The sequence below is a fragment of the Rana temporaria genome, chromosome 1 (genome assembly GCF_905171775.1).
Source record: "Rana temporaria chromosome 1, aRanTem1.1, whole genome shotgun sequence".
Lineage (NCBI taxonomy): Eukaryota > Metazoa > Chordata > Amphibia > Anura > Ranidae > Rana > Rana temporaria.
Genome location: NC_053489.1, coordinates 338,893,418 through 338,919,458, shown reverse-complemented (window position 1 = coordinate 338,919,458; position 26,041 = coordinate 338,893,418). Strand labels below are relative to the sequence as shown.

Below are 26,041 nucleotides of genomic sequence, written 5' to 3'. Positions count from 1 at the left end.
CATCTTTGCATCTTTTATGACGGACAACCAATAGAGAAGATTAGGAATGGAAGAGGATCAAGCATATGACATAACTAGCCAAAACTAAATGGAAAAAGCCAAGTTAACTAAAATAAATACATGAATGTATAATCACACGGGGGGATGTGTTATACAGAGCCGGAAATTGGGATGTAACATTTACAGACAGCAACTTCGAAAGCCATTTATAAGGAGGGTTTTTATTTTTGTTTTTTATTTAAAGATGGTAATTTAGTGTTTTTTTACCTTCATGTATTCTATGCATGAAGGGAAATAACAAAACAAAAAAAAAAGTGTGTAGCAGCCCCTCCTAATACTTACCTGAGCCCCCTCTCGATTCAGCCAAGTCCACAAGAGCCTTGGTTCTCAGGGGACTCGCACTCTTGATTGGCTTTTGGCAGCAGTGGTAGCCACTGCTTCCTGGTGTGGTCAATCACAGAGACAGAGGTGGCAGGGAGGCCAAGCCACGGCTCCATGTGTGAATGAACATGCAGAGCTGCGGCTCGGGAGCACACCTGCTTGGGTGCCTCCAGAGTAAGCTGCTTGCTCTGGGGGACCCAGCGGGTAGGAGGGGCCAGGAGCGCCTGCGTGTGACCCGAGGAGGATCCAGGTTGCTCAGAACAGGCAAGTATAACAGGTCTATTATAAAAAAACAAACATACAAGACTTTAATACTGCTTTAATTTTCAGAGTGTTCATTATATTATGTATATTAAGCAGAGTCAATAACAGTTTTGTTATATACTTATGGAGTAATATGGTAAGTAGGGCCCAAACTGTTTTTTTTTTAGTTTTGGGTAAAGCTAAAAAAACATTTAGAACCCCTGTCAAGTTTTTATTGCCGTTTGTGTCCCCTCTGAGATTACCCCTCACTATTGAGCCAGATAACCAATTTTTCTGGCACAGAAAGAAGTGGAAAGTCCAACAGAAGGTGAAGAAATTTTTTTGAATGGGGACATCTGTTCTGGAAGAACGTTCCAACAGAAGATCTCGCCAAAAAGGGACACAGACAGCCATAAAAAAATAAACAGGGGCTTAACTGTTCCCTATGCTTTCCAAAAATATATATATATTTTTTTTATAAACTTCATATACTGTAGACAAGACAAACATAGTACAAATATTTCAAACCATATAGTATCACTAGACTAGCCTCAACTAAATAAGGTAATTACATAAATGCCACACAATATATAAGGATTAACAGTACCTTTTCCCAGTCATAAGAGTGTCCACAAGTATGGACACGAGCTCCTGTTGGTCTTGTTCAGTGCCCAGTTCATATACCAACCCAAGACCTTTCGATGCAACATCTTGGCTAAGTTCTGCAACAGATTGTTTGCAATTATCAATGGACTCAAAGGGGTTAGGCTGATAAATGGACTGAGACATTAACTGCATAAAATTATGACAGGCGCCCCTCTCCCTCTCTAGCAGTCACACACAAGAGATAAAAATATTTATTAAAAAGATTCCCCAGTTATCGCTTATGAGCCATCATATTCTACAGAACTGTAATATTGGTACATATATAAGGAAAACACATAGTAACGCAATCTATAAAACAGTGCTCTGAAAATCAGATAATATACAAATTCTTTCATACTACAGATACTTCATTATAGACCAACTATTATGCCATATCCTATAAACTACATACTGTAGTTCTAAAGATAATGCACACTCCTCTAGTGTTCATTCACCCAAACATTGCCATTATTTACACAGGCTAGAAAAATCATAAAGGTCTGCTGTTTATATACACCTTTAAAAATGAGAACTCTGCTTAGAGAATAAGGACCGTCAAACAGAATAAAGGCCCCTTTCACACTGGGGCTGTGGGTGCGTCGGTGGTAAAGCGCTATTTTTAGCGGCGATTTACCATCAATTTTGCGACGCTATTCGGCCGCTAGCAGGGCGCTTTTAACCCCTGCTAGCTTCCGAAAACCACCCGCAAAGCACCGGTGGAGGAGCGGTATACACACTGCGCCTTCACCGTTCCAAAGATGCTGCTAGCAGGACATTTTTTAGTGTCCTGCCAGCGCACGGCTCCAGTGTGAAAGCCCTTGGGCTTTCACACTGGATTGTGAGGAGCGTCTCTTTCAGGTCGCTTTGCAAGCGCTATTTTTAGTGTTATAGCGCCTGCAAAGCACCTCAGTGTGAAAGGGATCTAAGAGTTCTTTCAGTGCCTTGCATGCACTGATATTCCATCCATATGCATAATCTAATACAACATCTGTAAATACAACACAGGAACCCGTTCACTCAATACTGCATCCTGCAGAAATACAGCACTTTACTCTTCTTACTACACTGGCTGGCAAAAATGCATACATTTAGTAAAGAGCAGAAAGCACACATTTTTCCCAGATTTTTTTTATTACAGGAGGTAAATCTTGTATCAGAGTCTTTAGTCCTGGCACAGTCATACACATAATAAAAGCCAATAACTAGATGATGTTAAAGCGGAGGTCCGCCAGCCTCTTCAAAAAAATTAAAAGCCAGAAGCTGCACATACTGCAGCTGCTGACTTAACCACTTAAGGACCCCCCACTGTATATATACGTCCTCTTTTTAAACATGGATATCTCAGTAACGGCAGCAGCTGCTGCCACAACTGAGATATCCATGTTTTCAGCGGGCGGCCGTGTAAACGATAACGGCGGTCTCCGCGGCGGATTCACCGCGAGATCGCCGTTATCGGTGGCGGGAGAGGGGCCCCCCCCCCTCCCGCCGCTTTTCCGCGCCCTCCGCCGCTTACCGGAGCCGTCGGTAGCGGCGGAGGAGATCCGATGCTGCCGCCTGGAGAGTGAGGACTGTAGTGAGGGGAAGATGGCCCCCACCCGTCCTCATAGCTCTGCTGGGCGGAAGTGACGTCAAAACGTCAGTCCCGCCCAGCCTCTTAAAGAGACAATTTTTTTTCTGTCATTTTTTTAAATGACAAATTTTCCTTTTTTTATTTTTATTTTGCATTTAAGCCTAAATATGAGATCTGAGGTCTTTTTGACCCCAGATCTCATATTTAAGAGGACCTGTCATGCTTTTTTCTATTACAAGGGATGTTTACATTCCTTGTAATAGGAATAAAAGTGATCATTTTTTTTTTTTTTATATTTTAGTGTAAAAAATAATAAAATCAATAAAATTAAATAAGAAAACAAAAAAAAAAAATTTTTAAAGCGCCCCGTCCTGACGAGCTCGCGCGCAGAAGCGAACGCATACGCGAGTAGCGCCCGCATATGAAAACGGTGTTCAAATCACACAAGTGAGGTATCACGGCGATCGTTAGAGCGAGAGCAATAATTATAGTCCTAGAGCTACTCTGTAGCTCAAAAAATGCAACTTATAGAATTTTTTAAACGTCGCCTATCTAGATTTTTAAGGGTAAAAGTTTGACGCCATGCCACGAGCGGGCGCAATTTTAAAGCGTGACATGTTGGGTATCATTTTACTCGGCGTAACATCATCTTTCACAATATATAAAAAAATTGGGCCAAATTTATTGTTGTCTTATTTTTTAATTCAAAAAAGTGAATTTTTTCCAAAAAAAGTGCGCTTGTAAGACTGCTGCGCAAATACGGTGTGACAAAAAGTATTGCGATGACCGCCATTTTATTCTCTAGGGTGTTAGAAAAAAAAAATATATAATGTTTGGGGGTTTTAAGTAATTTTCTAGCAGAAAAAACTGTTTTAGTCTTGCAAACACCAAATCTGAAAAACACCTGAGGTCTTTAAGTGGTTAATAGGACACTTACCTGTCCTGGAGTCCAGCAATGTCGGCACCCGCAGCTGATGTTTCCATCAGCTGTCGGGTGCTGCCGCCACCATTGTGGGTAAGGGAACCCGGCAGTGTAGCCTTAAGGCTTCATGCAGGGAACCCTACTGCCCATGCGCGAGGCTTCACTTCTCTCTCCTCTTGGCCCAACGGCGGGGGAAGGAGGAAGCCGAGAAGCGACGTCAAAGGCCGTGGCGCAGGTTCCCAAAAGTGGGGACAGGATACCTGTGAAAGACAGGTATCCTGCACCCGAAAGGTGCTTTTGGGTGGAACTCTGCGTTAAAGTTCAATTTAAGTCAAAACATTTTTTTACTTGGACAAAAATGAATTAGAATTAACCCTAGGTTCACATCTCTGCGTTTTGTGCGGGCTGCATTTGCGCGGGCACAGCAGCCCATTCAAATGGGCTGCCATGCCTGCTGCAAAAAAAAAAAAAATATATAAAAAGTGCATGCACCTTTTCAAAAATGCAGCTGCAGGAAAATTGCATGGTCTTTTTGCCCATGCGATTTCCCTACAGTTCCCACACCACAATTTTACATGGATTAGCAGCAATATAAACCTGACAGATTCTAATCATTTTCTAAGCAAATGTTTTATAGTTGTCTGTGTGTCCATTGGGGACAATTTCCTACTTTTTTTGACACCCGTCAATGGACAGGAAGTGAAATTCCACAAAGGGGGCCAAACAATTGACAGACGTTCTAAACATTTAACACTTGATCCAAAAATCAAAGAAATGTTTTTCTACTTGGGTGTGTTTTACTATGCACCATCACCAGTGTAACAAATACCATCTTGCATTAAACATTTCAAATAAAGGACTACATCTGTAAAAGCATACATACCATCATTTTCAGATAGAACAGATATAAAGGCACTTTGAATTTCCTTAAGCTTTGTCTAGAAGAGTGATAAAATACAGAATTAGACTATCAACATGCATCAAAGCGATCACTAGATTTAGATTAGATCACTGAGAGTTCCTTTTTTTGTCTGCAGTTTTTTGGTGCATACAGCACAGACGTCCTACCTCTGAAGCACACAAAGCTAGACTGGGCATACTGGGGTATGCACAATGGGTGTATCCAATAGAATAAATGTAACCTTTTGATGTGCCCAAACTCCTGATGGCTGGTCCTATACACCCAGAGGTCTCCCTTGCCTCTCAAGGAATGCTAAAATAAATACATTTTCTTTTTTCTACCACAGGTATATAAGCGACCTTATGGCTATATAATGAGCATTCCGAACAACTGACCTGATGTTCAAATATTATTAGCTGGTCCATCAGAACTATTTTACCTAACTATACTGTATCTCGTCTTAGCTATCATATGTTACATCTGTAGGAACTTCTTAGTCACATGCCTCTCTGCACAATATTAATGGCCTGCATGTGAGCTAGATTAAATATAATGGCTTCGGTACAATTCATTAAAGCGGGAGTTCACCCATTTATTTAATTGTTGCCCTTTTCCCCTTAGATTCCTGCTCGTTCGGTCTAGGGGAATCGGCTATTTGTATTAAAATATGATCCGTACTTACCCGTTTTCGAGATGCATCTTCTTCCTTCGCTTCCGGGTATGGGTCTTCGGGAGCGGTCGTTCCTTCTTGATTGACAGTCTTCCGAGAGGCTTCCGACGGTCGCATCCATCGCGTCACTAGTAGCCGAAAGAAGCCGAACGTTGGTGCGGCTCTATACTGCGCCTGCGCACTGACGTTCGGCTTCTTTCGGAAAATCGTGACACGATGGATGCGACCGTCGGAAGCCTCTCGGAAGACTGTCAATCAAGAAGGAACGCCCAGTCCCGCAGCCCATACCCGGAAGCGGCGGAGAAGATGCATCTCGTAAACGGGTAAGTACGGATCATATTTTAAAACTAGCCGATTCCCCTAGACAAAACGAGCATCAATCTAAGGGGAAAATGTGCTCTCTAAGGGTGAACCTCCGCTTTAAAAAGATACCATTAGAGTGATCAGAATCGGTATACAAACTCAAGAAAACAAAACAAAACAAAAACAAAAAACATACACATCTGATAAATGGCCCGGGCTTGCACATTTAGCTTTTATGGTTATAAGGTGTGCCAAACTGAATACATTTACCAATACATAAAACAGCAGCATACAATTACAATAAAAATGTACCCCCCCCCCCCCCACCCTTTCAGATACACTCTGTCACTAGTGATAAATCCATATTCCACTGAGAAAAATATGCTTGCAAATTATTGTAAAAATGGTTCACATTTTTAGTTGGGCTCAGTGGCTGGCCTACATTTACCAAAGTGTCAGAAGAACTTGGATAGTCCAAGGGGACCCAAAATTCCATTCAGCCAGAAGTTTTAGAACGGGTGAAACTGCTTGGCAAACACACTGCCTGTCAGGTCATTCGCAACAAAAAGTGAGGCCATCTGATTTAACTTTGCAAGGAAGAAATATTACAAACAGAACAGATCATAATTCATCTTAGCTTATTGTTAAAGCCAAATTTCACCCAAAAGAGGGAGTTCCGATCCATCTCCTCCTCCACTACTCCTGTCACATTTGAAATATATTTTTTTAGGGGAGGAAGTGGGTTTCTGGTTTTGACAGATACCTTCTCCCACTTCCAGTCAGATTGCCACAGCTGATACACAGGAATTTTCGAATCCATTCCTCTCTGCCCGCAACCTTCTGGGACACGTCACAGATCCCAGAAGGCTGCTGGACCATTCACAAGGGGAATACAGAGTGAGAAGGCAGTTATGAAGCTGCGAGAAATCACAGCTGGCTGTCCACAGTTAACTTTCTGCCGCCGAAGGACCCAAACACCAATGAAAACCAGCCTGGGTGAGGACAGCGCTGGATCCTTGAGCAGGCGAGTGTCTGTTTATAAAATGTAAAGATTTTGTGATGAATTAGGCAAAAGACACAAGGACGACTAACCTTTATTTCTACATGTTCACTCAGTTTCTTCACTAGAGACAGCAGCCATATACATGCAGCCTGCCGGACATGTGGATTTACACTGACAACATACTTGTCGAGAATCTGGCTCAAAACCCATGAGACCAAATCGTTGTCCTTTTCATCTATTTGAATGACAAAAGGCAAACAGATACAGTTGTTAGGTGCTTTTAGGATATTGTGGCAAGCCACAGCAACACAAATTGTAACAGAAAAATAAAATGAGCACCAAAATTAAAAATTATTAAATCCTTTTAGGACATGCAGGCCCTGATAGCTAAAATATGGTTGCACCATTTAATGGCATTTAAAGCAAACCAGGTCATCATAAATGTAAGCTGTGTATGTAGTGACCATTGACACTTACTACTTTCCATTTTATGGAAACAATTTTGAATATTGGAAATTTTATTTGTGTGTGGATATTACATTCGGATAACCATCATCTAAACACCTTAACTGTTCTGTTTTTGGATATCTAAGCAAAGAAGACATGTGTCTGTACAGCATGCCACATGTAAAGGAGGAACGCCAACTTACCTGCACGTGGGCAATAGTCGTCTTCAGCAACCATCCAAATATCTCTGGCTCCTGCAGATTTTTTACCAACAGCTGCATTAGTGATGGCTTCCCCAATTGTAAATTGAAGCTCAATTTGTTTTGCCTGAAGGAGGAGTAAATGTTATCCAGAATTAGATTTTAATTGTATGACCTTGCAAAAAATAAAGATATAGAAGGGTACTCAAGTGGATTTAAAATCTAACAATTAACTTTTAAGCTTTCCCTGTTTGTTAAATATGCCATTGAAAACAACTGGTTTGGCAATCACACACAAATAATAAAAAAAAAAAAAAAAAAAACACTTTTTGATCTCATCAGGATAGAGTTCATAACTTCCCTCAGTGAGATTATAACAAGGTGTCTCTTTTTACCCTGAAATCTCACGTCTTATCAGCCCTGTCCCAGTTACATATACACTATAAAACACATCCCCCCAATGATAAGGAGAGGGCAAGATGTTCTGTAGAAGAAATCAGGAACAATCATCCTAGGCCAGGGGTCAGCAACCTTTTTCCACTTAAGGGCCGGATTCAATGTATGTAAATGCACGGAGGTCTGCATTCACTCGTTAATAAATGGGGAATAAAAATACATGTTTACCTCACTTTAAAGGGCTTGACTAATACAAAGCCAGTTCACACTGAGGGAGTATGTAGCTGAGGATTCAGATTTTACTGCCCTCCTCCCCAATCCTGGCACCAAAGGCACCCTGCTAGCCACTATGGTCTGGAGATGGGATACCTGCCCTTAGAGGAGAAGGGGTCCCTGTCCCCCAGGGGTGATGGGGTCCCTTAATAGGGATTAATATTAGCAGTGTGCTCTGCCTCCCCCAACTGTAGGGTCATCCTCTGTACCTTGCACCCCCCTCACACTGTAGGGTCTTCTGCGGCCCGCAGGTTCCTGACAGTGTGGTATAGTAGGAATGGAGCAGGGTGAAAAGCAGGGTGAAAAGGCAGGGAGGCAAACATTTTTTACCATAAAAGACGGATTCATTTAAATAACTTTCTCAAACTCCCCCCAAAAGATAGGGCTTGGGAGGATATTAGAACTCAGAAGTTTGAGGTCTCCACAATAAGAAAGTCTTAGGGTGAGGAGAAATACTTTACAACACTCAAGTTTACTTGCTTTTTCCTATACCCAGAAAGGAGTAACTGTCAAATCTCAAATTTAAAAACAGAACTAAACCCTCCGATCCTATTCAACCAAGGAAGATGCCATCTTTACCACTGTGTGATCTGCAGTTGCCATGGTGCTGCACATATCATTTATGACACAAGCCATTTGATGGCTTGACAGTTCAGTTGAGAGCACAAGCAACTGTGACAGTTATCATTGACAGCATGCCTTAAATGTAATCTTTTTTTTTTTTAGGATCCTTTAGCATAACTTGTAAACCTGCGCCACGATGCCTGATAATGGAAGGCCCAAGAAACACTAAGCGTCCGAGTAGCGTGCGCTGAAAGGAGGGAAAGGAGGAACCTGACCCTTGATAGAATGGGCCTGAGTCACCGTCTGTCTGGAAATGGTCGCAGAAGAAGCCAACAGACCTTTTCTTTGCCGTCTATGATCACAACCCGTGAGTCTGACCTCCAAAAAACAAACCCTTGGCTGCCAGATACACCCGAATCGCTCGAACCACATCCAAGGCATGCAACCCAAATTCCTTGGGATGAGTGGGCCTGGGACACAGAGAAGGCAACACAATGTCTTCATTCAAATGGTAGTCAGAGACCACATTAGGTAGGAATGACAGACGTGAACAAAGAACCACCTTATCTTTGTGGACCACCATATAGGAGGTACGACAATATAACGCAGCCAGTTCAGACACCCTGTGAACAGAGGCGATAGCAACCAAAAAAGCGGACAAAGCTTAAGCAGGGAAATCTCCCAAACATTTTCAAAAAGGAGGCTTTTGGAGAACAGAGCACAAAATTCACATCCCACAGCGGTAAAGGAGACCGCACCAGTGGAGTCAGGTGTCAAACCCCTTGAATAAAAGTTTTGCTGAAAGAAGACTGCCAAGGCGGACACCTGGCCCTTGATGGTACTCAAGGCCAACTTCTGCTCAACACCTCGCTGAAGGTCAAAATAAAAGCCACCAACCAGGAACAAGAGTGAACACTGATCGACTCACACCACAAAATGTACGCTTTCCACATACGATGGTAAATCTTTCTAGAGGTAGACTGAGCCTTCAGCATCAGGATAACCGACCCAGGCAAACCTCTATCATTCCGTGCCTGGCTTTCAACAGCCAGGCCGTCAAAGCCATCGGCCATAAAGCAGAATGGAATATCGGCCCTTGGGACAGCAGGTCCTCCCTGAGAGGCAGTCTCCAAGGGACATCGGTGACCAATCGTACCATCTCGGTGTACCAAGATCGGCGAGGCCAATAAAGCCACCGGACCAGGGAACCCCTGGTTTCTCGGCTCAGCTGGATCCGACTGTCCAGAGACTTTGGACACTTGTCCCATTTTAACAGGATCCCCCTATGGAGTGACCTTGTATGAAACTGTGCAAACGGAACTGTCTCGAAGGTAGACACCATCAGGTCCAACACCCGCATGAAAGTCCGGAGGGAGGACCACCTGCTGGACAGCAATAGATGAACCACAGCATGCAACTTCTGGCATTTGTTCAGAGGAAAAGCCGAATCCATAGTCAGACCCAGAGCAGACTTGGTAGTTCGTAGTTTAGAAGCTAACCAAACTCCTTCAGGGCCTGTATAGTGATCTCAACATCGTCCACCAAGGCAGAAGAGGACTCCACTCACAAGAGGAGGTCGTCCAGATAGCCCAGTACCGCAATCCCCCTCTGACGTTGTAATGCCAGAAAACGGGGCCCAACAGTTTTGCGAAGACGCTAGGCAAGAAAAAAGGTTAACTCCACAAACTGATAGTGTTGCTCTCCCACAGCAAAGTGGCAGAAACGTAAGCATCCTTGATGTCGATAAGAGGCTAGAAATCCCCCTGATGTAGGAATGCCACTACGGGGAGAATAAACTCCATTCTGAATTTCTGTACCTGTACAAAGCAGGTCAGGGCACTAAGGTCCAGAATTGGACAGACCCTTCCCTCCTTTTTTTGGGATCATAAACAAATCTGAATAAAAACCTTGAAACTGTTCTGAGACTGGGACAATCACTCCATGGAGAAATGGGTCCTGCACCGCCCGAAGAGAGCTTGAAAGCGGTCCAGGGACAGGCGTACATTGGAAAAGAAGAACCTTTCCAGGTGGGAAAGGACAAAATTCTATCTTGTAACCGGAAAGAATCACTTAGTGGACCCATTGGTCCTTTACCAAGGAAGTCCACGTGCCCAGAAAACCAATAAAAGATGTCCCCTCCACCCCAAGCATGGGTGAGGGTGCTCCTTCGTGCTGAAGGAGCCTTGTCTGGGGGTCTAGAGAATCCCATTCTTGGCTTGCCAGACCAGGGACGCTTGGACCCTCCTGAGGAGGGCTTGAAAGGTTTTGAAAACTGTGTTGAGAAAAAAGAGGCACACCTCCTTTCCACAAGTCTCCTTTCCCCCGTGAGACTCATAATGGTGTCACTCATGGTAGCCCCAAACAGGCGATTGCCTTGAAAGGGTAAAATCAGTCAGAGCTTTTTTAGAAGTCTGGTCCGTAGACAGACTTCAGCCACAATACACGCCTAAGCAACAGATAGCTTAGAAATCAATGAAGCCGTGTCCAAAAAGGCATCGCAGACAAACTGCAGCCGCTGGACCAATTGGTCTGCCAACTTCTGCAAAGGCAGGAGAAATCTGCTCATCTCCCAGATCATGGCGCAAAAGTTTTGCCCGTTCAGTTAGTGTTTGCAACACCAGGGCAATGGCCAGGACCAGCCTCAGTGCTGAACCAGCAATAGTGTACATATTGCGGGCCACAGACTCTACCTTTCTGAATATGGAGTGTTGTGTCTGTCAATAAACGCAAGAGAAATAATATATAAAAAAATAAAATAAATGAAAGCGCCCCCATTCCCCCGTGCTTACGTACGTACAGTACTCTGCAAAAGTTTTAGGCAGGTGTAAAAAAAATATTTCAAATTGTTTATGGTTACAAATTCACAAAATGCAAAGTGAACAAACAGAAGAAAAATCTAAATCATATCAAAGATTTGGAGTGACTACCCTTTGGCTTCAACCAGCATCAATTCTTACATTCTTCTGTGCAAGTAGAGCAGAACGTCAGTTAGTAGTACAAGGTAAATGTGTCTGGCAATTGGGGGGTTAACCGTTAGCCACAGGCTCAGCTCACTCCCTAGCAGCTATGGGGTTAAGTCTGTACAGCCGCTCAGCTCACTCCTGTTCTCTGCTTATACAGATAGACCATAAAACGCTTTATCTCTCCCCTGTGTGTCTCCAGTGATCGGCATAGTTAAAGTGATTGTAAAGCTACTTCTTTTTTTGAAATAACAAACATGTCATACTCGCCTCCACTGTGCAGTTAATTTTGCAGAGTGGCCTCGATCCTCCTATTCTGGGGTCCCTCAGTGGCGCTATCAGCTCCTCCCCGAATCCTATAACCCCCTAAGAGAAGCGCTCTCCCAGGGAATTACCTTGTGGGCGTGCTCCTAAGTCCAGCATTTGCGTCCATAGACACAGAACGCCGGACTCGGCCTTGCCCCCCCGCATCATTGGATTCAATTGACAGCAGCGGGAGCCAATGGCTGCGCTGCCATCAATCAAGAGCCTAGAACCCCGGGCAGAGAGGGAGAGCGCATATCCGCCGTGGGAATTATAGGGATCGGATGAGTAAAACGGGGGCCGGTCAGTGTCAGAAGCTTTTTCATGCATAGGATGCATCAAGGTGAAAAAAAAAAAAAAAAAAAAGGGTTTACAGCCCCTTTAATATAATTTACAGATGTCTGGGCTGTCACAATGCCTTCTTAATATCACTGGTGAGGTCTGTACCCCCTGCCCATCTGTGCGGTTGCCCAGCATGTATGGGGTTAAATGGTTTGAGGGAACCTGTCAGCTCCAACTCTGCTTGTGATGGGAGGAGGGGAGCACTGCCTGCTGTGGGAGGTCAGACCGGGCATCTCAGACTTGCTGGTCCACCCCACTGCAGCGAGCAGAAAGAGCTGGCTGAACTAAACTACAGGAGGAATGTGACAAGACCTGTGGAATGCAAGGCATAGCAGCCTGTGATCTTGCAAACAGGAAACCACAGGGAATCAACCCCATGCACAGGTTGTTTCTCAAGAACTACGAGGCAATTAGAAGACCGACTACATATTCTACAAAGGTAGGAAAGCAGCATTAAAACGATGAAAAAAGGTTTTGCCCAGAGTTCTGCTTTAAAACTAGGTGAGGAACAGCCAAACTCCCTCACTCTACTAACGTGAGGTTGTAGAAGACAGTTTCATGTCAGAGGTCATACACCATGGCAAGACTGAGCACAGCATCAAGACACAAGGTAATTATATTGCATCAGCAAGGTCTCTCCCAGGCAAAGATTTCAAAGCAGACTGGGGTTTCAAGATGTGCAGTTCAAGCTCTTTTAAAGAAGCAAAGAAACGCGCAATGTAGATGCAGTGGTCGGCCAAGGAAACGTAATGCAGCAGATGAGACACAGCACACTTACTTCCATTTAACATCGGAAGATGTCCAGTAGCTCAATCAGCACAGAACTGGTGGAAACCAGTGGGACCTATGTCTGGAGAAGTCTGGCCAGAATTGCCCAAAAATTTGAGTCAGGAATATAGTGCCCCAACACTGGAATCAAGGGGAACATTATAGTGCCTTAAAACTGGTGTAAGTAGGAGAAATTTAGTGCCCCAGCATTGATGTTAGTGGGAGGAATCTAGTCCTCTAGCATTGGTGTCAGTGGTAGGAATGGTGCCCCATTATTGGTGTTCATTGGCACTTAAAACTGTGGAGACTCCATGTCCCACACTACTTTTTGGGATGATGGAATTGCTATACATGCACCATTGGACACGATGCTGCCAAGGCAACCACTGCCACTGGCCAGGAAGCCATAGCTTGGGGATTACTGTCCAAGGCCACAAGGCATATTTTTTTCTAATGGCTAATGGGTCAATATTAGCAATTCACTTTTAAATAGATGCATAGAACTGGGGAAGTTCACACAAATATAGTACTCAGCAACTTACTTCCACCGACTCCATGAGTCCCTGCAACAACATCTTCTGATGAGGGAACCTTCCATCCCCAACAGGAAAGTAGCCCAATGTCTTTATGGCTCGTTCTTTTGCCTGAGAAAAAAAAAAAAAAAAGGAAACACTGAAAAAATAAAGTATGCAAAAAAGAAACGACAGAGGAAGCACCCGATTCTGCAGGTGCCAACAAAAAGCTGAACAGTGTTATCTAAAGGGGGGGGAATCTAAAGCTGCCCATAGATGGTACGATTTTTTTTTCTGCAACCACAGACCTCCTATTAGCTAGTTCACACCACTGCATTCCAGTGCTTTTTTCTGCATCCAAAACGCATTAAAAGTAGGTTACATGGTTTTCAATGGCATAGTTCACAGCAGTGTAGAACATGCTGCATTTTTCCTACGCAGAGCTGTAGGGCCGAAACAACTAATCGATTAATCGACAACTAATCGATTATGAAAATGGTAATCGATTAATTTCACAATCGATTAATCGGCCAGTAACATAATGGGTTAAAAAACTAAAATTGGCCCTTTAAAGTACAAAAAGAGCAAATCGCTACTGTAAATATTACTTTCACTGTCCCACATTAAAAAAATTAACCCCTTACAGTAGCGATTATTTGCTCTTTTTGTACTTATTGTTTTTTTAACCCCATTATGTTACTAAACATCTCAGGCCGGGGTCACACCTCTGTGTTTTTTGGTGCTTTTTGCAGAAACACACTACAGATCATTTACATGGTTTCCTATGGGACATGTTCACATCCATGATTTTTTTCAGCTGCTGCGTATTTGCAAAGGGCAAGGACTTTAACGCAAAACGGTGCCATTTTGTTTTTTTGGTTCAATATACTTCAATGGAGAAGCTGCAGAAAAGCATGGAATGCGTTTTTGTGGCAATTTGTGTTTTTTAATCTGCCCAACAAATTGGCCAAAAGAAATAAAAAAATGCAAATCACCGCAAATTTTTTTTTACGCTATTAACCGATTAATCCAAACAATAATCGGCCAACTAATCGATTATAAAAATAATCGTTAGTTGCAGCCCTACAGAGCTGTACTGGAACGAGGTAAAACGCATAAAAAATGCACAGGAATGCACCTACGCACATCAAAAATGCATCGGGCCCCAGTACACCGGGAAAAAAAAAAGCATCCAGAAACACGTCAAAAACGCGCATGCAGAAACACATCTGGAACCGATCTGGAGGATGTTTTTGTGGTGTGAACTGGCCCTTAAAATGGTTGTAAACCAGGGGTCCTCAAACTTTTTAAACAGGGGGCCGGTTCACTGTCCCTCAGACCGTTAGAGGGCCGGACTATAAAAAAAACTATGAACAATTTCCTATGCACACTGCACATATGTTATTTTGAGCCCACCCTCACCGTCATTTCAGACCATCATTGCAAGACCCCCCTCACCACCATTTCAAATTCAAGCCATCATTTCAAGCCCCACCCCCCTCACCATTGCAAGCCCCTCACGGTGATTGCAGCTTCCCCTTCATCATTATAAGCCCCCCCCTCACAATCATTAATTGCAAACCGATCAAGATCCTTGCAAGCCCCCCCAATCATCATTACATCATCATCATCAGCCCCTCATTGCAACCCCCCTCACCATCATCAGCCCCTCATTGCAACCCCCCCTCACCATTGCAAGCCCCCCCCCACCTTCATCATTAAATCATCAGACCCTCATTGCAAGCCCCCCCCACCATCATCATTTCATCATCATCAGCCCCCCCCCCGCCATCCTCATTTCATCATCATCAGCCCCCCCCCCCACCATCATCATTACATCATAATTTCATCATCATCAGCCTCCCTCACCATCGTAAGCCCCTCACAGCTTTTCTCCTTACTGTGCCAAACTGCTGTCATGGTCCCGCTGTGTCACGAAGCTCACAGTGTTGGTAACAGTTCGGGCGCGCTGTGATAAATGTCCTGCCCTCCTCCTCCTAGACCAGCTCGTGTGATAGACAGAACACTGTCTCTATCACATGAGCTAGTCTAGGAGGAGGAGGGCGGGACCTTTATCACAGTGCGCCCGAACTGTTAACACTGTGATCTCCGTGACACAGCGGGATCGCTGTGTTACAACCTGCCGTGTAACCGGCGTTGCCTGTCAGGGTTGGATGGGCCGGTTAAAAGTCCTCCGCGGGCCGCATGTGGCCCGCGGGCCGTAGTTTGAGGACCCCTGTTGTAAACCCTTTACAACCACTTCTGACTACAGGTAAGCCTCAAATAAGGCTCAACTGTAGCTACCCTGGATATCTCCTAAACCTGCACAGTTTAGTAGATATCCCCTGTATCAGCATGTGCCAACATCATCGGCACACGCGCACTAAAGCAATGGCACGTCTGTTCCATTGCTTCCGCAAGTATGCAGTCATCGTGGCTCCGGGCAATCACAGCGCCGGAGCCCGTGATACCCAGAAGTAACTCCGGAAGCGATGTCGCCGGCTAAAGCGGTGTACGAGGACCGCTGCAGGGGCTTTGATCTAAGGTAAGCAATTCATAATGAGCTAGTATGCTAGCTCATTATGCCTTTGTCGTGCAGGTTTTTTTTTTTTTTGGAGGGGGGCTCTTGGTATACAACCACTTTAAACTTTGAATCAATGGTATTTTACCTTGTTTTTATGATCAATAAATATCGCTTCCTGAAAAATCCACTTTGAAGTAACTTTATTTTATGGGCTCCGCTGCAATTTTGGGACCTCATTCTTTGTATCATAATAGAAATTAGATTCAGTGACAGAAACAATTCCCACCAATTGCAAACACATACATACACATATATATATATATATATATATATATATATATATATATATATATATATATATATATATATATATATATATATATATATATATATATATATATATATCTCAGTAAACGATATTTATCCTAATCAAAATTTTATCTGTGCCAATAAATATTGCCCTCTATCTTGCTATACCAAATGAGTAAGTTAAAATAGATCTTGTGGGCCAATAGAAACTAACTGCACATTTACCTTATTAGTTTCTTTGCCAGATGTTATCCTTCCCAATAGATTTTCTACAAGCTGCTTCTTGGTGAGGCCAGGGCCTTCATCAGGTATGGGAAGTGATCCATTCCGTCCAATCTCTCCTAAAGCTGTAGCTGCAGCAACTGACAACAAAGGAGATGAATTGTCCAAAAACGTGCCTGTGCAGGGAGGGGAAACAAACATACTTTTATGAGTATTTTCATTAAACAATTTGAAAGATCACATACAGATGTAATAGCCAATGATATTGCATTGTATCCATTAATAAACACATTTTGCCCTAATGTATACATCAAAATTGAGTTTGTCTCACCAATGGTTTCCACACAAGTCTGGATGATTTCATCCTCGTTATATATAGAGATGGGTCCAGAGGTCTCCATACTTTCCAGCTCATCTTTATTCAAGTGACATTTATCTAAATATCTCCAAATCAGGTAGCCCAATGCCAAGATGGAGCCATGCTGAGCCTCTGGGTTCTGCAAACATCAGAAACAGTTGAATGAAATTCTTTGTATTCACATTTTAGTACCAACCCGTTTTAAAATGGGGTGTGCATGTAGGTGCTGTATGGATAACAAATGAGCAATTTTTATATAAAATCAATAAACACTGCTATTTATGAAACATGAAGTCACATCTTTGGCATGCTTTACCGGGAAATCCATACTTCCCCGTGCTTCACTGTGGCGGCTGCATCGATCGAGTGATCCCTTTTATAGGGAGACTCGATCGATGACGTCAGTCCTACAGCCACACCCCCCTACAGTTGTAAACACACACTAGGTGAACCCTAACTCCTACAGCGCCCCCCTGTGGTAACTCCCAAACTGCAACTGTCATTTTCACAATAAACAATGCAATTTAAATGCATTTTTTGCTGTGAAAATTACAATGGTCCCAAAAATGGGTCAAAATTGTCCGAAGTGTCCGCCATAATGTCGCAGTCACGAAAAAAAAAATAAAAAAAAAAAAATAAAAAAAAATCGCTGATCGCCGCCAATAGTAGTAAAAAAATTTTTTTTTATAAAAATGCAAAAAAACTATCCCCTATTTTGTAAACGCTATAAATTTGGCGCAAACCAATCGATAAACACTTATTGCAATTTTTTTTACCAAAAATAGGTAGAAGAATACGTATCGGCCTAAACTGAGGAAAAAAAATGTTTTATATATGTTTTTGGGGGATATTTATTATAGCAAAAAGTAAAAAATATTGCATTTTTTTCAAAATTGTCGCTCTATTTTTGTTTATAGCGCAAAAAAATTAAACCGCAGAGGTGATCAAATACCACCAAAAGAAAGCTCTATTTGTGGGGAAAAAAGGACGCCAATTTTGTTTGGGAGCCACGTCGCACGACCGCGCAATTGTCTTAAAGCGACGCAGTGCCGAATCGCAAAACCTAGCCTGGGCATTTAGCAACAAAATGGTCTGGGGCTTAAGTGGTTAAATATGCCTGAAAAACAGAAAATTGCAGATTTTTTTTTTAAAACAAGCAAATATGATATACGTTCCCATCTATTTACGAATGCTAAAAACAGAAGGATTAAAAATAGTCAATGTTGATTAAGGGAGTGAAGTTTCCCACTTTAACTGAAGGGTACCAATTGCATGATCTATCTGGGGAGAACACACACACACACACACACACAGAAGGAGCTCAACCAAGTGAATCTCCGAACATCTGCTATGGCATCATATATATTTACACCATGTGTAGATAGTGGCATAGTACAAACGGAAGGCCTAGCCCAAAAAATTCTATGATATTGGTATTATTAATCTGTGTAATAGGTGGTTTCAGGTTCAGTGCTTGTTTAAATGTAAGGAAAAAAAACACAACAAAAAACAATTAGCTATAACTGTTGGGGCAGCCACATGTTTTATGTATTTGTTTAACACAGGAGTTGCTGGTGCAAACCGGAAAATATGAACTTTTTGCTAAAAGAGGGTAAATCTACTAAGCAGGTAAAAAAAACAAACAAAAAAAAAAAAAAACACACACACACACACACACACACTTTACAGCAGTTCCAACCCTTTGCCACTGGATCCAAAACTAAAAAAAGTTTGGGCTATACATACACTTTAAGCCCTGGTTAATTCTCTTGGGTTTTATGGCTTTTTCTCTAACAGAAACAATATAGGTATTCGAGGAAATTAGTAACAAGAAAATAAATTCAATAAAGTTCCAGTCAGTGGGGGAAATGAGGAGTTAAGAGTGGTTTGGTTTATTTAAGGTCTTTATGAATTAAACGGTGGTGGTACTGTGCAGCTTCTAAAGCCAAAAAGTATTAAAAAAAAAAAAAAAAAGTATTTTTCATGTATTATCTAGGAAAGGGGGTGGGGACGAGGTTTTGGTAGATCCAGGATGGCTCGGGGAAAAATAAAGAGGAGGTGAAGTTGTCGATTTAAGAGGCATCCTGTAAGTAATCAGAGGGAGAATTCCTTTAACCTTGTGCCGACCACGTAACGCACATACACGTGGTGGCAAGAAAAGTGAGCTTTAATCACTTTCCGACCTCACTATAGCCGAATGACGGCTACAGTGCGGCTCGATAACTCTGGGAGGGCATACATTGACGTCCTCCCAGAATCGCGCTCCCATGTCTGTGTGAGGAAAGGAGAGACGGCAATCGGCAAGGCCCTCAATACATTGTTTACACTGACAATCAGTGCAGCCCCATCAGTGAATAAGAAATATTACTTATTTGCAACATTTTATAACCGAAACTAAGAAAACCTTTTTTTGTATTATAAGTTTTTTTTCTTTTTTTTTTTTTGTTTGCTTAGCAAAAAATAAGAATACACAAAACCCAGTGGTGATTAAATACCACTTAAAAAAATTGTACGTAAATTAAAACTTGCGTACAGTGTTGCCAGACCACGCAATTGTCATTTAAGGTGCGACAGCACCGAAAGCTGAAAATTGGCCTAGGCAGGAAGGGAGTAAAAGTGGCCGGCGTTGAATTTGTTAAATAACGATCCACATTGGATGTCAAATATGCAAATTACAAAATGTTTTATTCTTTTCTTTTTTTAATAGGAAAACCAACTCATGAATTTTGAGTTGTAGTTTTTAGCCAGGGTTCCCCAAGCCCTGAAAGTTGTTTCTAGGGTTTCTCCATACTAAAAAGTTTAAAAATGGCTGTTGTAAAGGTGAACTTCACAAACGCAAACAGCTAAAGATGGGTATATTGAAGGCTGGTCATATATTTCTCCCAAAGCAATGCATGGGGGATTATGACTTGCATATCTAAACCACAGAGACCCACACTTTGTTGTATGTTTTTCAAACAATATATCCCACAATTTCAAGTAAAGTTTGCATATCTTCCCATTTCCAGGTTGAACTTCATTACTTACATGTACATCCTTGGCACTCTTGATAAGGTTCTGCAGTTTTGACTTTATCTCAGAACTAGGTAGAGTAGAAACAACTACAGCATACAGCTGAGCTGCCAGCTCCCGCATCTCTTCCTTGTTAGAAATCATTAAACTCTATGAATTAAAAAAAATGGCATTAAACAAAAAGGTAGTTAGAAACACTGAAGGAAATAGCAAGAAGAAACAAAGCTGGAAAAGCTAAATAAAATGCAAGTTTGCAGGGGTAGGAAGGAAACGTGACAATTTAAGCACACATTTAATAGTACTATATGACACAGACAATAGCTAGTTCTTACTTTTATCCAGTCTACTTTGTCCAACAGAGTGGTAGCTAACTTCTGTGGATACACGGACACTGCTTCCAAAAGGCAATACATAACTTGCAAGCCTGAAATGAGATATATGCAACATGTCTAAATCAATGCTATATTTGGGCTTCAAATGATAAAGACAAGAGAAAAAAAAAAAATATATAATAATAATAATAATAATAATAATAATAATAATAATAAGTACTAGTAAGGATTATTGGCTACCTCCAGCTGAAGACAACAGTTGCTGCATAAGGCTTATGTACATTTCCACAGGGTTCATGTCTTCTATCTTCGAGTTGGTGGACTCCAGATCAGTGAAGCCGTTAGTCATTAGTTCTCTCACATAACGTCCAATAGCTGGAGCTTGATCTTGCATGTCTGCCAATGACTGACATGTTGGGTCCAAACCAGCACCATGAGCCAGGCACATTCTTAAATAAAGGATTATCTGTGTCAAACGGAATAAATGTAAAACAATAAATATTCCACAGAATACAGAGTAGATATTATCAAAAGAGATAAACATGTGCCTAAAATGGCACCTTTATAATTCCTTACATACACAAACCATCACTAAAGCTGGGTCACAGGAGTTGACTTACTTTTTCGCTCTTGTGACCCAGAGTAAGCCAATAGTGGGCTAAAGCCCAATGTCAGCTGACGTTACCATATCGTCGGGGATTCATCCAGAATGCCTGATTGACTGTTCGCTACGGCTCTCCACACTCAGCGGAGAGCCAAAGCCAGCTGCGCCCACCCCCTGACCAGCCCGATGCTCTAGTGAGTGCTGGAGGGGCACGAGCAGAAACTGGTGACAGTCACTGCTCTTTGTTCAGAGCCAACTAAACAAAAAATAAATAAAAATCAGTTGACGCACGATTGCTCGTGGACTTAGGCTCCATTCACATCTAGGCGGACGAAATCGCGGCTATTGACCCCCTCTATGGAGATGCTTCCCATCTCCCAGCTGAACGCCGAAAGTTGCCTGAAAAAAAGGTACGGGACCTTTTTTCAGGCGACAGGCCGGAAGTCCGGCGTGGAGATGTGAACCAGCTTTAGCATTCCGATGCTGCAGTATGAAGGGGAGTGTGTAGGTTTATTTTTTGAAAACCCTTTAACATTTTTCTGCATATGCAACAGTCATAATTTCAGTCACACATATTCACGTACAATGTTCATTAATGCAAACCTACGTTTGGAAAATCTCTGGCAAACTGCATGCTCACTATAGACCCAAATGTGCTATTATTTAGTGTTTACAAATACAGAAGCAATACCTATTTATTGCCTTGTGAAAATATGATGTAATGTACTGTACTGTACTTTTATTTTTTCGCATAGATATTGGGGGGCGTTGCCTTGAATACACTTATGTATTAGGCAGAGTGCCTTGAAAGTGATTCTGTTCGAAGGTGTCGAATTGAATAAATCATGAAAACATAGTAAAATAAAAATAAAAATAATTTTTTATTTAGCACAATTAGACGTTAAAATATAAACAAATGGCCATTTGTTGTTTATATTTTAACGTCTAATTGTGCTAAATAAAAAATTCATTTTTTACTATGTTTTCATGATTTATTCAATTCGACACCTTTAAAAGTCCCAGGGTTGGTTACCCTTCCTCCATCTCTTCTCTATATACTGAACAGCCCCACCCCCCCCCCCCCCAAAAAAAAAACTGAAATTCGTTTTGCAGTCTTTCACTTCTGAAAAACGTACGGTGTCATGCGGAGTCCCTCAGGGATCTCCCTTATCGCCCGTATTGTTTAATATCTATCTCCGCCCTCTCTTTGAAATCATCAGTAACCAGAAGTTACTTTACCACTCCTATGCAGACGACACACAACTGTATTTCCGCATCTGCAACAAAAAGGATCATTCTCTTGGACTAGAGAAATGCCTCACTCTAATAGATAACTGGATGACAAACAGTTATCTTAAACTCAATGGTTCGAAAACAGAACTTCTCCTGTTTCACGCTAACCGGAAAAATCACCCCGCGTCAACATGGACTCCCCCACCCATTCTGGGTAAAACTATCACCCCTAGCACCAAAGTCAAAAGTCTCGGAGTAATTTTCGATACCTACATGTCAATGGATGCACAAATAGAGTCAGTAGTCAGCGGATCCCACCATCTGCTGCGCCTACTACGCAGACTCACGCCCTTTATCCCGAAAGAGGACATTGCAGTCGTGGTGGGAACAATCATCAATTCCAGACTCGACTACGCAAATGCCCTCTATCTAGGACTCCCCAAATACCAAATCACTCGTCTGCAAGTCGTTCAAAATACGGCCGCTCGATTAGTGACTGGGAAAAAAACATGGGAATCAATCTCACCTTTACTGAGATCCCTTCATTGGTTGCCAGTAAAAGACAGAATCACTTTCAAGGCACTCTGCCTAATACATAAGTGTATTCAAGGCAACGCCCCCCAATATCTATGCGAAAAAATAAAAGCCCATAACCCCAATCGCATTCTGCCATCCACCAATCAAAACCTCCTCCAGATACCCAAGGCCAGATACAAGTCCAAAGGAGATCGAAGATTTGCAGTCCAGGGACCTCGCCTGTGGAATGCACTACCAACCATCATCCGACTGGAGGCGGACCACTTGGCCTTCAGGAAAAAGATTAAAACCCATCTCTTCTGAGGTCAAGGGGTTCCTTACCCATGAAATGGATACAGCGCCCAGAGGCGATTCAGTTTGCATGTGTTGCGCTTTACAAGTCTCTCTCTCTCACACTGTACCTCTAAAAATGCTGCAGGGTTAAATGGTAGCACAGATGTGGCCGTTACAAATTTTACAGGAGTCTTCATCCGACTGGAAGCCTATTAAAAGATAAAAAGGATAAAAGGGGGAGTTAATATTTTTATTTACAGAGACTCTGCCACTATAATAGGCAAAGTCTAGTAAACACATTCATCTATTCCATAAAAAAAAAAAAAAAGGGAAGAAGCTTAAAATAGCCTCATTAGGTGCTACAATCAATACATTTCAATAAGAGTTCTCTTCTGTTAATAAAGCATAGAATGGTTACATCCTCTGACTACCATAACTCCCACAAACACAGACCACCCAATCTGTATAAATTGGTATGAGTATTACTGTTAAAAATAGAACAACCTCACAAGATCAGAGGGGAAAGCCACTGGACAGCAAACTCAGATGTAGGATGTTAACCATTTAGCAGCTTTGTCCTTTGATCTTTAGAAATGTTTCTATTCCCCTCCCCGTGGCGACTCAATGCTAGCATAATAAATGACCCCATACTTTATGTAGAGATTGAACGGGAGATTCAGGCTTACTTTGAAATTAACAAGTCTACCGACACATCCCCTGCGGTTAATTGGGCGGCTCACAAGGCGGCGATACGGGGCAAACTATTACAAATCGTGAGCAGATTAAAACGGAAGTGGGAACACACGATTAAACAATTGGAGAACAATCTGGAAGTTATATTGGCGGAACAGCATGGGAGCCCCTGAACTGATCTGAGTTTTAAAATTGATGAGGCGCGCTTGGCACTGAATCTTAGTTTGACTACACAAGCTGAGAAACACGTCAGCTGGTCCAACTACGGAGGCTAGTGTCCCGGCCTTACACATCGATGCTACCAAAGTTGTGTTTACCGACTGGTCATCTTACCCAAAATCCTGAGCGAATAGTCAGGGAATTCCATAAATTTTATACGTCGTTATATAGTCAGCATGATAGATCAGACTCATCTAAGGTTGAAGCACTATTTCATGACATTAGTCTGCCCATATTGGCTCAGGACCATGTGGACCTGATGGAAGGAGCAATAACGGAAACTGAGGTTAGGGCCGCCATAAAGTCTCTGCACCCCACGAAGGCTCCGGGACCGGATGGTTTCTCTGGCCATTATTACAGGAAGTATCAAGAAATTCTCATTCCTCACCTGTGCGCATATTTTAATGACCTACGTAGAGGTGGTAGGCTCCCCACACACGAAAATGCTACTTTTATTCATGTTATACCGAAACCGGGTAAGGAACACGGGGACTGTGCGAACTATCGTCAGATTTCGCTAATTAACACAGATTTAAAAATTCTGACTAAAGTTCTAGCTCTTCGGTTGAATACTTTCCTCCCACGTTACATTCATCCGGACCAGGCAGGTTTTGTTCCCAACAGGCAGGCGTCGGACCAAACCCGTAGAATTATAAATTTGATATCAGCGATCAAATCAGATTGGGATGGTGAAGGACCTAGAAGGTGTATGATGCTCTCATTAGATATCCAGAAGGCCTCTCTTGGGATTATCTGTTTGATGTGCTGCATCGTTATGGATTTGGCGAGCGCTTTCTGGCCCTTCTACAAACGTTATACGATGCTCCGACGGCTTCCCTAATGCTTCGGGGGTATTCCTCCCAACCCCTTGCTATTAAGAGGGGAACTAGGCAGGGATGCCCGCTATATCCGCTACTATTTGTCCTGGCAATAGAGCCACTAGCAATAAAAATTCTGGAATGCCAGAATGTCCGGGGGATAGTTGGCAGCCGATACTAACACAAATGTTTGCTTTTTCCTGACGATCTATTGCTGACTTTGACTTCACCAATCATGTCTCTTCCCAATCTGTACGCTATACTTAATCAGTTTTCAGAAATCTCGGGACTACGAATTAATCATAGCAAATTTAGGGCGCTTAATATCTCACTGCCAAGCTCCACCCAGAAAGTACTTGAACACATCGGTTTCAGTGGGAACCCGAAGCACTTCCCTATTTAGGCGTTAACTTAACCTCATCTCTCCAAACATTATATAGGAGGAATTACCCAGCCCTTTTTAAGAGGCTAACTGAGGATCTGGCTAAGTGGCAAATTCACCCCCCATCGTGGTTCGGGAGACTTCACTCAATAAAAATAAACGTCCTACCAAGGAGATTGTGTTTTTTCCGTACGATACCTGTAGCCTTGGTACACAGTGACTTAATGTTGCAAAGGAAAATTCTTCAGTTCATTTGGGGGCATAAGAGGCCTAGGGTGAACAAACACACTATACTTACTCTTAAGCGCAAGGGGGGGGATTGGGCCTGCCTGATCTGCAGAAATACTTTTATGCGGCCCAGTTAGCCCAACTTTCCAGGTTCCATTCTAAGCGATCGCAAGCGATATGGATGATCATGGAATCTTACTCCTGTCGTCCACATCAAATATCCCACATTATGTGGCTTCCGCGTAAAGATAGACCCACTATTTTATGCCCATCTTTGTCTTTCTCCCTGGATATTTTTAGGACAGGGTCTCTAGAACCCTAAATGTCAAATCGCCTCACTCTCCATTGGCACCCTTAGTGTTGAATAGTGCTTTCACCCCGGGCCTCGATCCTCTTGCTTTCAAATGGTGGACGAATAAGGGCCTGCTGCGCATAGCAGACCTTTGTGATAGAGGGGGTGTGCTATCTGAGCAATCTATGTGGGAAAAATATCAAATGCCATTAGCAGAATGTTAGACATGCCCAATTTTGTCATTATGTGCAGACTCTGGCTCGTTGGGGTGATCTAGCAACTTCTACTCCCATGGAGCACTTTTGCATTCACTATGATAGACTCAGAGGCCATATTTCTGAGATATATGCGATGTCGACTAAATTAAACTATATACTCCAATGGGAAGATTTGCAGGAAACTCTTGATTTGGAGGAGTGGCACAGGATGTCGGACACTGCGTCTAGATCACTTATCAATACATCTATAATAGAAGCCAATTATAAAGTTTTGCTTAGATGGTATATGGTGCTGGCTAGGCTTGCCACCTTTGTACATTGAGGTACCCCCAAGTGTTTTAGAGGCTGTGAACCACCTACCATATTTGGTGGACATGTCCTAAG

General features: G+C 42.6%; 1 protein-coding gene across 2 annotated transcripts in view; it reads right to left on the bottom strand.

The window, feature by feature from the left end:
• The window catches only part of ECPAS (Ecm29 proteasome adaptor and scaffold), a 144,728-nt gene that overhangs the window by 54,032 nt on the left and 64,655 nt on the right, over positions 1–26,041 (bottom strand). For both annotated transcript variants that reach the window (XM_040361433.1, XM_040361441.1), the window contains 11 exons: positions 22,936–23,016; positions 20,401–20,626; positions 20,161–20,252; positions 19,844–19,978; positions 16,790–16,955; positions 16,462–16,634; positions 13,434–13,535; positions 7,289–7,412; positions 6,728–6,873; positions 4,645–4,699; positions 1,232–1,346 (listed from right to left, as the gene is read on the bottom strand). In XM_040361433.1, coding sequence (XP_040217367.1) covers positions 1,232–1,346; positions 4,645–4,699; positions 6,728–6,873; positions 7,289–7,412; positions 13,434–13,535; positions 16,462–16,634; positions 16,790–16,955; positions 19,844–19,978; positions 20,161–20,252; positions 20,401–20,626; positions 22,936–23,016 — 1,415 coding nt within the window. The remainder of the gene's footprint in view (positions 1–1,231; positions 1,347–4,644; positions 4,700–6,727; positions 6,874–7,288; positions 7,413–13,433; positions 13,536–16,461; positions 16,635–16,789; positions 16,956–19,843; positions 19,979–20,160; positions 20,253–20,400; positions 20,627–22,935; positions 23,017–26,041) is intronic.